Source organism: Micropterus dolomieu, linkage group LG18, assembly GCF_021292245.1.
Source record: "Micropterus dolomieu isolate WLL.071019.BEF.003 ecotype Adirondacks linkage group LG18, ASM2129224v1, whole genome shotgun sequence".
Classification (NCBI taxonomy): domain Eukaryota; kingdom Metazoa; phylum Chordata; class Actinopteri; order Centrarchiformes; family Centrarchidae; genus Micropterus; species Micropterus dolomieu.
Window position 1 is genome coordinate 19,451,789 of NC_060167.1, and position 12,646 is coordinate 19,464,434.

Genomic DNA, 12,646 nt, shown 5'->3' on the forward strand with positions numbered 1-12,646 from the left:
TCAAAGATGGTGAATTGATTTGAGAATTGTCATTTCCACAGTTCCCAGTAAATACTAATAATCCCAGTACATATTTTTCCTCTGATTTGTGTTCTGTTTTGTTACCGTTATTTTTATCCAGCATTTAAAAGTGGTATACCACAATATAATGTAAGCAGATATAAGGACATCTCAAGTGTTTATTATACTCTGTTATCAGTCATTTGTTATACATATAGGGGAAGTTATCAATGCTGGCAAATATGTTAATAAATATTTAGAATTCACTTGTATCTGCTTAAAATTACATTACTGTGTATTGTAATAAAAAATATATACTATACACCAATACTTAGCACACTATGCTATATAGGGGGTGTAAACTGTGACTCTGAATTGAATTGTAGTGAATACGAGAACAGTCCATCCACCCTGTACATCCATACAGGGTGGGTGGACTGTTTTTGGCAACATCACCTGAAAACATACAAAGCCTGTCATCCGAGTCAGATCCTGCTGTCCATTTGTCAATATCACTTGTCATTTCTGCTTTCAAGGGCACACAAACGAAAGGTTGATCGCAGACATTGAACCTAATTATGCTGATGGTTGTGTGACTCTAAAAGCTGTGGGTCATTAGCTCTGATAAAGGTCCACATGCTGTCCCCTGAGTGACGTTCTGCTGAGGACAGGGAGATGCATCTGATGCATTTTTATGATAGACTCCACAATGACTGCGCCGAGAGGTTGGTCGATAAAACAAAGGCTTGGGGAGTGTCAGGAGTATATTGTTTTTTCAACTGTCAGGCCTGGCATCACGTGTTTAAATTGAATCTATGCTCTGTATGCAGGCCTGTATCATATATCTGCCGAGTAAGCCACTATTGTCGTCGCAGCAGTGCGGTGAAGAAATTCAATGCATGATTTCTGCTATGAAAGGGACTTAAAAACTAAATAAAACGTGTTTGTCTGCCTTCCTTATCACAAATATATTTCTACTTCAGCTGAGGATATTTTCCTGAGAGCTAAGTTTACAAATGCAAGACAGCTGTGCAACATAATTTAGAAAAACATGCTTCATTTCTTGCTATTGAAAACTGCAGCACTTTAGTGTACTCCCTTTAATTTTAAATTCTTGTGCATGTTTTGAGCTGGCTGTTCTCCCACGGGACATGTATCTATCTCCTCCACACAATAAAGCTTGATTTATTTTCAGTCTTCGCTGTGCATTGGATAATGTAGTTAAATCTGATTCAAGGCAGAATCCTGGCATCCAGGTAGGGAACGCTTCTATTTGTCTACTCTTGGATTTGGATCCATCTTTTTCTCTGGGACCTAAAACAAAGCGTGTGCTGGATGCAAGCCACTACACAGACGAGTAGCTCAGAAAATGATCTTCAGCATGCATCAATCCAGCAATGATTCAGGTGGGGAGACTGAATGGAGCTCGTCTGCAAAGCTCTCATTGCAAAGCAAACAAATGAAGGTGTCTGGATAGTTCCTCTTTGCATAGCATTGGATGGATAACAGCTTGTGAGAAAATAAGCTTTATGATTAAATGTGCTGTCTGTTTATATATTTAAAACATATCCAACACATTTCAAATGGAAGAAATACTAGGTCACGATTCCATACATTAAGTTATGCTACCACTGCATAATACTTCAAAGGTGAATTATCTGTTTCATAAAGGTCACACATATGGATTTTAATTGGATTTCATTGTTACTGTACAACCAGACCACCACAAAAATGTAACAGTATAAGACAGTTTAAAGCACACAAAGACTTGTGAGTGTGCATTGATGGTAAAATTGATTTTTCCGTCCTTCTCCATGTGATATCACATCTCCTATATACAAAAATAGTACGAGCAATAATCTCACACTTGACTGCAAGGTTTTATCATGTTATCCTTCGCCCATGAACAATAAACCCCAGGTGACATATTTCACTGAGAGCACACAAAGATTGCTTCACAGGTGATCTTGTGTTAGGAAGAATCAAATGGAAAACAAAACAAAATTAAAAAAATATAAAGTATATAGACCTGGGTCCAGGCATATTTGTCACGGCAAAATAAGATGCTCATTCACTTGGCAAGGAGATGTTTTAAAAAACGGTCTTCATGGGATTCGACTCATCTGTTCAAGCTCAGCTGCTCAGCTGTGATTTGTTTCTGTTTTTTCCCTTCATTCCAGTGATATATGCTGTACATCTGCATGCTTTGTATACACCAGTTTTACAAAGCATCATACTGGAAAATGACCCTGAAATATAACATAAGCATGACAACAACAGCAGCACTACATTTAACCTGTCTTCTGCATGTGTGAATGCTGTCTTGACAAGGTCTCCCTTACAAACGGATGGTTGATCTAATGGATTGATCTGGGTAACAGGTAGTGAAGTAACATGAGCAAATAAAATAAGTAGAACATAGTCTTTGTTATCAAATACCATTTGGAGGTACTGAGCCGACATGCTCAAACATTGAACTTATGATGCCCTCATAGCAGACATCAACACTATTCTGAAATGTTTACAAATAAAATTCACATGAACTAATTATTTTTTGCAAAGGCAATAGCCTTCTCTATAGCAGGACTATTTGTCTCTGTTAGATATAATAGCCCTTGTTAAATATGTTCCAGAAAATGTGAATTTAAAAAATCAATCTTTATAGACATAAATAAATAATACATGAAGTATTTGCATGGAGATTTTTTTATTTATTTCTGTATTAATTTCAAAGGACAGTTATGCTCAGGGTCAATTTGACCCAACGAACATCATTAATGGGTCCGAAAAGTGTTGTTAAAGAAAATATAATGAATATAGAGATGAAGGCAACAGGATTTACGCTCAAACGTTATCAACCTGGGCAACAGTGCCTCCTAACAGAGGAACAAAAGTGTGCCAGGTCATCTTTCCAGACCTCCGTGGTCCACCTGGAGTTAATTGAAGTCCACTGAAAGTAAAGGTTTTGAACATGTTGAATTTAATTCAATCGAGCAGATAAAGGGCAAAATAAATGTAGAGAAATGGAATATGTATCACTGCTGTCCTCACTGGAAAGGTTCAAAATGTGTCCTTGTTGATTGTACCTCAGCATGTTTAATTAGTTTTGGAATAAATTGTGTATAAGTTCACTGATGGGATCAGGTTTCACATTAGTATATGGTGTAGACATTAGCAAGATTCAGAATTTTTTACAAATAAAATTCATATGCAAATGTCAACTGATTACACACGGTATGTTCTACCTGTGGGTTAAACAGATAAAGGCTGTCTAAAAGCAATTTAGTGTTCAGACATTTAACACTTTCATTTAAAACCGCAAGGAGAGAAAAGATAGATTGTTCCATTATAAGAGTAAAGAAACCTAATTTAGACTAATAAAGTGCTGTAAGCAGTTTGACCTTGCTGCTGGGTTGTTTGTAGAGCTAAGCACTGCCAAGCATGGCTACTGCCTGGAATCTATTTTTCTTTTCTTTTAACCTGATTGGGTCAATAAAACACTGGACACATAATAGCAGTGAAGTTAAGCCTGTTCCACACATATACAGAGTTATAGTTTCTGTTATGATTCTTCTTTTTATTAATGTACATGACAAGAATAGAGGACAACAACACATTTCCCAATAGCAATACTTTTGTTCATCTGCATAACTCCACTTTTCATAATTGCATTGCTCAAATGGAACTCCAGGCACCTGCCCAGCAGCGCTATTTGGCGCTCTCCCTTATGCTGGATTCAGACTCTGGCTAGTGATTTTTCACACTTAGATAAAAAATATCGGAGATAAAAAATAATTAAAAAGCAGGCTAGTAAAATATTCATCCCTCAGTTTCGCATAAATTACATCTCATTATCAGTTGTGCATACAGTTGCGTACTTTTACAGATATTATTGATGTTATAGCAATGTAGTCTCTTCTGGGTGAGTTATGTCATTTCAAGCTACGTTATACTCCCACTCTACTGAATTTTGTCAGATATTGGACTTTTTACTTCACTCCATTTATTTGATAACTTTGCATATTTAGATTTTTAATACAAAATATAACTTTTTTTTTTATAGGTTATGCTACCGCGGTGTATAAAATAAGTAAATGGTTCTGAAATAGGCCATTCAGCAAATTGAGTACTTGGACAGTCATTTCCAGGGTCAATTTGAGCCAGCGAATATCATTAATGGGACCAAAAAGTGAATACTATAGAAGGATTAAAGAAAATATAATGAATATAGAAATGAAGGCAACAGGAATGAGTCAGAACCTTCTGATGTTGTCAAATTGAGGAACAGAACCTTGTAACAGAGGAACAAAAGTGTGTCAGGGCATCTTTCCAGACCTCCTTGGTCCCCTGGAGTTAATAAAGGTCCACTGCAAGTAAAAGCACCTGTTTTGAATTTATTTAATTCAATCAAGCAGGAAAAGGGCAAAAGAAATGTAGAGAAATGGAATATGTATAACAGCTAGCCTCACTTGAAAGGTTAAAAATGTGTCCTTGTTTATTATAATAAAATTCTGTATCAGGCCAACACTCGCCACCTCAGCAGGTTTAATTAGTTTTGGAATAAATTGTCACTGATGGGATCCAAAGCCACGTTTGTATTTGGTGTTTTATATTGGTAATTATGCAGGTGAGTGGAGACTCATTTAAATGATTAGTTGTGGCAAGAAGACCCTGGGATACCTGATGTTCGTGGGAGGCTGTGGATGAGCTGAAGTACATGATACAAAGTTAAACAAGATTAGCTCTGAGGATCTTCACACTTAATGTGCACAGTTGTTAACTACCAGAAAAGACTTAGCTGAAACAGTAATGGGGGATATCATGCTCAAATCATGTTAAGGATGCGGTGTACAACACAGAGGATGCAGTTCTCTGATGTGATGCTGACAGACTGATTTCCTCGGGACACATTACTCTGACAGCTTATTTTGTACAGCTCTGTGTGCCCATGTGTCTAAACATCTGCCAGCTCGAGCAGTCACTCTGTGCCTAAAAAGACGCCAGCTATTGCCAGGAGGGAGATAAATGCAGCGACTTCTGAATTATTGATGAAATTCAGAGGTATCTTAATTTTAATGACTTTGGACATGAGGGGAATTTGAGGATTGTCATTGCTCTTTTCAGTCAGAGCAAGGACACAAAAGCATCCTCTAATTTAACAAGGAGCCAACTTCTAATCTATTTTAGAAACAGTGGAGATCCCACAGCAAGTGGAACCAGGCTTAATGATGAGACACAAACCTGTGTAGATTGTAGTGGACGACCATGATGCAGCAGCCAGAATGTATTACTGTTACCGCCGTTATTTAGAAACAGCTAAGGTGAGAAATTACATCACATGTATAAAGACAAAATGCTTGAAGTTTTAAACCCTAACCGTATTATTTCCCTCTGCATCTCAATATCCAGTATAGCCATTTTGTATCCATCCTAGTAAGCATTAGCATGGAATCTGTTGAGGATGATCCATGTATGCATGTATGCTAATTCCTCGAGCAATTCAAGAAAGATTCTGTTATTCTCTCTCTCAGTTTTTTACAGCTGTTTTGCATCATTTGATAAATGGTGATAACGTTCAACAGTCCTCTGTGACTTGCAAATTAACGCAAGTTGTTGGAAGTGAAATGAAAATTGATCCCTGAGCTTTGCTGATCCTGGTACAAACTTATCTGTAAATGAAAATAAATAAATTGCTGTTTTACTTCACAAAGACAGAAATGGAATCTTTTTCTGTATGACAATGCACACAAACAAAGGCAATAAACTGGTGTCTCACAGCTTGATATTATAAATAAGGTACAATCGGAAAATAATGTTTTTCTTCTGTTTGAACTCTTTTGATACTAAATACATAGTGGGCGTCATCTTTTAAAAAGTGATTACCGGTGCAAACGACTACACAAACACTGACTCTATACACCATATCAAGTCAATTAGTGTGGCTTCAATTTAACACGTTGATACTCTGGCTCTATATCCTTGATTTCTTGGCTATGAAGTCATCCATCCAAGTTCTTTGCTGGGATGCGTTTCCCTACTGTGACAAATGAATCTATTATATTCTTCAGGAGCTTCGTTGATGGTCCTGGGTGGTTTGAACAACTGTAGTGATTAATGGCAACATGAATTTTGCAAAAACCCTCTACTGGCTTCAAATAGGAACTACTACCGCCTAAAATCATTTGAGTCATAACTCTCCTTTTCTCTCTCAGCCAAACGCTTTTTTTTAATCTTAATTCTCAGATCTCCTTTATCCAATACTGACCACCCAAATCTAAAACCTTCCATGTTTCTCTCATTATCTCCTCATTACAGAAAATGATTCTCCGTCCTACGTAATTAGGTCAACTGCACCAAGACATTACATCATGGCAAAGCCGATCTGATTTTGACGGTACAGTATTACTTTGAAGAATGAAGTAATTTGCACATATGAAACAACTGTAGGATCTTAAAATGATTTCAAAACTGTGAAAATGGGAAAACGGTCATTCAGTTAACACTTGCAGTGCGAGAAGTGCAGCATCTCTGACTGCCAGTGTAAGCCTTCACACCGAGGGAGACAGATGACCAATATAATATCATTGATAATCAAAATAGGGGACAGTGGTTGCACGTCTGTAGATGAATTCTCCTGTTTCCACAGGAACTGCAGAGATTCCTTTCTGCTCCTCTCAAGGGAAGCTGTCTTGATGCATGATTGCAAAACAAAAAAATCCCTAAATCCCTGAGGGGAATTATGAGCACATTCAATATCCAAGACTTAGCTGGCTGCTACAAAAATTCACATTTGATTTTGCAACATCTACCTATTTGCTTATAGATTGTCTTCGCACCTTTCCATCAGCATGATGAATGCAATCCTGTTTTGGCACCTGGCTTCTCACAGCGCATGAATACACCACACAGGCAGACTTCTCAAATCAATCCATGCATTACAGCACTATAAAATCAGACGTAATGTTCTTTGTAATGGAGTTGTCTGTCATACCCTAGAAATACTGAAAAAAAATTAAATGCAACCAGTGATTGCCAAGGAGGCATCAAAAACACATTAAAAACCGTGGCAGCTATCCCTGTCACATTCTGCTTCTCTGTCTCCTCCCTCCAGCCGCATTTCCACTTTCCCACGGCCCTTCATTGCCATTCTCTACCTGTCCACCAGATGCCCTCAGACATTTACACCTCTTTCAGACACCTCCTCCCACATCCACCTGCTCACATTCCTTGGCCTTCAAGCCTCTGAAACCTTAATCCTGAACCTTGTAACCTGCACCCTGTAACCTACCATAACCCTGCTATCCTATGGATTCAATACTACAGTTACTACATGTTTGGACATGCCTGTAAGCTTTTGTATTTTCATTTTTAACAATAAATCACTGAACCCTTGCTGCCTTGTGCTCACCCGTGTAACAATCCCGAATACTTGTGATTTCAGTAAATTGGCTACAACATTAGTCCTTTAATCTTTGAATCAAAACTCAGCAGTTGCCTTAGATTTGATGTTGTCATAGCCAAAGTGCCTTTTTTTCAGACTCTGAGCCTATTATTGGCTCCTAAATTTGGCTTCAAAAACACCGCAGCCTCGTAAGGCTTAGCGTTATGTAGTTCTAACGCAAGTATAACATAACCTACATTTTTCATATTAGTTGGAACGCCACTGATGAAGACAGAAACACACTGTCAGGAAGGAAGCACATGAACTGGAGTGCTTCCCACTTCTTTTACATTTTGGTTTTAAAGCATTTTTTAAGAAAAGAAAACCAAAAACTGGTAATGTCTTGCCTGTGAAGGAATTTAGGGGTGCCGTAGTCATGATAGGGTCAATTAAGCTAAAGTAAGCCAAAGGTGACTGCCAGGGACTCTCCAAAACTGTAGGTCAGACTCTCTCTGCTTGTTGACTGACTGCTGCAGTTGCCTTAATAATGATGCACTGTTATCCACCAAGATATCTTTATTTTGTTTCATTACAAACAGAATGACTGGCTCCATGTAGAAAGTGTTGCATGTGGATTAAATAAAACTTTGTCTTGACCAATTTGAACCAATAACCAATAGACTCTGTATCTCCTTGTCCGGGCTCAATAAACCATGCTATGTAAGTCTTTATAAGTCTCCAAAACTTCTTCATCACACCTGAACCTGGCTCACAATATTTTCAATACACTGCTTACTTTTGAACCCCTCTTCACAGTTTTAGAGCGCTACCCTTTTTAAGGACATCCTACCCCGGCTGACAGACACTCGTGAATACCGTCCTGAAGCATTAATGCAGAGTAGATTCAGTGCAGAAACATGACACATTAATGTGGAGAACTAAGGGATGGACCAACAAAAGATCAAACTATTTGGGGAGAGTAATAATGTTAAAAATATCTTTTGATTAAATAATGTATGAGATTGAGAATCAAATAAATTATATATGGTCATAGCCTGAATTGCATTACATAATTAATGCACACAGTCGTACATTATGTACCAACTGTCAACATGTGAAATGTGTTTGAAAAAATAATACAAGTGTGATCCTCAAACCACTTAAGGGCAAAGCGGAAGGAAAGGCCCATGGGACATCGCTGGTGTCATGACTGGACTTGCATGAATCATGTATATCTCAGCTTTTCTTTTCCTTTTTTAATCCGAAGCACAATTGAACTGTCAGAGAAAGTGTTAGGGTGCCTTTAGGGCCTCAGCTCCCAAAGGTTGAAAAAGATTAGAATGTCGGAAGTCAGAGGACATGTTAAAAATTCCTCATGAAACTACCAGAAAGTGCAAAGAAATACTGTGGAGAGTGAAGGGTAGTTTGGGGAGTTTTCAAGGTCTTGGCATGAAGCCCTGCATGGCGCTTTAAAGACAGAAGAAAAAAAATGGTCATGACTCATTTTACACTATATTGGCTGTGATTGCTTTTATGTGTTTGCAGCTATCTGCATGAGAAGGCATGACGTTGACCAAATGAATGCAGCGTCACCTGGGTTCATTTGTCAGACTTCCAGGTTGGGTGCCATGAATGCAACATATTGCTGTAATATTAATTATACTGTTCCTTTATTTCCCATGTTTCAAACAACAGTGCACTTCATGCAGAGAGGGTAATAAATGTTACTATTCAGGAGAAAATTGAGTTACAACAGGGGCTGCGATGCAACCACTAAAATTAGTCAACAAGTACAAACACTCATCTGACAAGAGAGTCCTTATTTGCATTTTGTTTTTAATATTCTCAAGTTAAGATTTACTACGAAGAACATGTCACCCATATGAAACATTGTGGAGCTCTTATGTTCCCTTTTTTTAAGCTAATAAGCCTGGATAATGTCACGGTTGATTTCAAAACAGCTGCAAGGCAATGTTTTGCACAAGACACAAAGTATCTCACAGCCTTGGCACTGTGGCTTAAAATATGTCCAGAAATGTTACCTTTGCCTTTTCATTTTATACTGTTGATTACTTAAGTTTACACTGATTGCTTTTTGTGCGCAAATTTTCCGACTTAAAGGTTGCACATTCTACGACATGAAAAGTAATTTCCTGAAATAGCGGTGAAAAAGGACACTCATGGGGCTACTGCATGTTAATGTTTTAACTATAACATAAGGGCTGCATCTTCCAATTATTTTTGTGACTGACTCATTTGTTATTTTAACAATGAATCTTTAAGATGGCAGAAAATAGTCAAAATATCCATCCAGACATCTTTAAATAGCTTGTTTTGTCCGAACAACCGTCCCATACCAAAATATATTCAGCTTACTGTCATGTAAAACAAAGAAAAGCAGCAAATACTCACTATTGAGAAGCGAAGTACGGCATGTTTTGGCATTCTAACTTGTGAAATGTTGCAGAATGATTTTCTTTCGATCGACTAATCAATTAATTGTGTCAGCTCCATGTGACAGATATTCAACTGAGCAAACGCCACTCACTAATAAGATGCGGTTAAAAGATCTGAAAAGAAAATGTGGAGTTTGAGTTAAAGTTATTAAGTCAAAATGAAGTGGTGTTCTTACAATACATGATGCTGATAAATGTATAATTTACAATGGGATATATTTATGTTCATGTACTAATATGAACTATGAGTGACAGTTAACGTTGTTTGGTTATTCACATATGTTTGATTTGTGTTATTGGTTGGGTGACCTCTACACATACGCGTATATGTGCTGGGTCTACTGCATGATTAATTTAAAGGGCCATCCTGTTGTGTCACCTGACAGACCAAGACAGAAAACAAAACTGAAGAGTAAAAGTTCTGTTCAGGTTAATTGCACTTGATCAGTCAGAATACAGTCAGCTCTGGAGTATTGTCAACCGTGGTAATGTTTTGCAGTGTGTACGGAGGCAGTGCAGCCTGGAGGAACGTGCGAGGATGCCCACGAGGCTGTGGGGGCTTTGAAAAGGTAGGCATTTTGGAGAGGAAGCAGATGGCCCACATTAAAAGCAAAGGGCCCTTGTGACTGTCTTCAATGGCCCTGCAGAGAACTAGGTAATTAAATGAGAAATTTAATCATATTCCTCAAATTAAATGTCCAGCTGGATAGTTCTGCAAGAACACCACTGACTACACATTTACCTAGGGGAGTGTCACCGGTGGATGCATAATTCTCCAATCAGTACACACTCATACATGATGATATTTCAGGTGATGATTACTGCTAAAGTATTCCATTCACAGTTCTGCCAGCAGGAGGCAAAGGGACATCACGGTGTGGCCACAGGAGGGTCATTTTAATAACGGGGCCTGGGAGGAAGCAACAAAAAGATTAAATGACAGGATGGGGGGTTGGAAACAGTGGCTTTAGCAGGAAGACTATTTTCTGTTTTTGAACAAGGCTTCAGTCCACTGTATTTTCTGAAACGGCCTCGGCTAGATGATATTCTAATAGTATTTCATCATGATTGATGCAACATGTTTGATGCAACATGTTTGATGCAACATTTAAAAGAAGCGGTGGAATCCACGCTGGACTTGGTGACTTGACAATATCACATGAGCAATTGATTTCTGGAGTCTTCATCATCGCACCATAGACAGAAACCAGCCTCTCGGTCCGTTCCGAGTCATTTTGCATTCAGCAAATCCGAGAACCGCCTCCCCCCTCCCTCCTCCCCTCTCCTCCCCTCCGCTGCTCCCGCCCAGTGCTGGCTCCCTCTCACACGCAGCCTGTCCGGTAGGATGGGACCAGCAGCCAGATATCCATGCATGCCTGACCGCTAGTCTACTTCCTGGATGGAAGAATGGGACATTTCCAGCACCACTTTTCTTCGCATTGTGCATTGCGCTTCGCCACGCTGACGCCGCGGACAATCAGTTCATAATGACCATGCGTAATCAATATTATTCGACCACTTTTCCCCTGTAGTTAAAGACAGCGATTGATCGTCGATTGACCCCTCCACACTTCGGGAATGTCGCTATCTGGAAGCCCGCTACAGGCACGGTGGAGTCCAGCAGATTTTGAGCTGTTTTTGCACGGCTGTGGTGTACGCAACGTTTCATTATTCCTCGAAGCTGAAAACAGCCCTTGCTCGGACCGGAGGCGAATAAATGTGTCTTCTTAAAAAGACAAAACAGTGACTCTATCGTCGAACCGCTAACCATTACTTTGATGCTCTGCCTTCGTGGCTGCTGTGCCAACTTCGTTTCAGCGTCGGACGTGTGTGTATGTGATTTTTTTTTTTCCCCCTGAAGAAGAGAAAAGACTGAAAAACTTTGTCATCCGTTGCCTTCTTGTTACTCTCGATGAGTAGTCTAACATGTGGAGAATACGGGAACCGAGTTACTGGTGGATTTTATCCTTAATGTTTTTAACCTTGCCCAAACACAAAGATTGTCACCCTGGTAAGTATCGTTACTCGCAACACGGGATAGCCGTCATGTGTGTAGCCCAACTATTGTGTTGAATTGGTCTTTTATAATCAAAAAGAGACTTTTGGTTGTCGAGTTAAACGGTTTTTCAGAGGCAACCTTTATGCTGGCTTGCATTAACGGTTACAGGGCCGAGTGTAACGTCCAACGGTTATATGTTCACGCCGAGACGTTTAGCTTCCGTGATTTGTGCGCACGTTATTGATTAGGCAGCAAGACTATGGCGCAAACTAACCTCCTGCTTTACCGTAACGTCAAAGCTAAACGTAGTCCTGGTTCTGGTCCTTCAACTCCCGTTTGACCCCGCCGTGTTACACGTTAGCTACGACACCGGTTGTTCACACGACACGATCACACGAATCCGTATATCTCAGGAAATGTAGCTACTATAACATTCCTGCAGGCACTCAGAAGATGTTTGGTAACGTTATTCATTGAGTTGGTATACTTGATCTCCTGTGAAATTGCCAGGATTGCACTGTCCGTTAAGCCTGTAGTTTAGTTGTGGTGTTTATGAGGTGTCCCAAGTTGTATTATAGGCTTACTATAGTTGTGGTCTCGGTTTATGTGGACGTTTAATCTATGTGTCTGCTTGTTGTCATGTGCGTAGGTAGAAACGAGGATGAGGGCGATAGTTAGCGCTGTTGGCTCGTGGATGGATGTGCATGTATAAAGGGCGATTAATGCCATCGGGAGCACAAATGTAGTCCCGGAAAATCGGCTATCAGTTTGGGATTATCGATGTTCCACTGCAATTTGTGACCCATCAGA

The 12,646-nt window shown here is 39.3% G+C and overlaps 1 protein-coding gene across 2 annotated transcripts in view; it reads left to right on the forward strand.

The window, feature by feature from the left end:
- The first annotated feature begins 11,167 nt into the window (after positions 1-11,167).
- ca16b (carbonic anhydrase XVI b) overlaps positions 11,168-12,646 on the forward strand; it is a 106,300-nt gene continuing 104,821 nt past the window's right edge. For both annotated transcript variants that reach the window (XM_046075676.1, XM_046075677.1), the window contains exon 1: positions 11,168-11,848. In XM_046075676.1, coding sequence (XP_045931632.1) covers positions 11,764-11,848 — 85 coding nt within the window. In that variant the 5' untranslated portion in view covers positions 11,168-11,763. The remainder of the gene's footprint in view (positions 11,849-12,646) is intronic.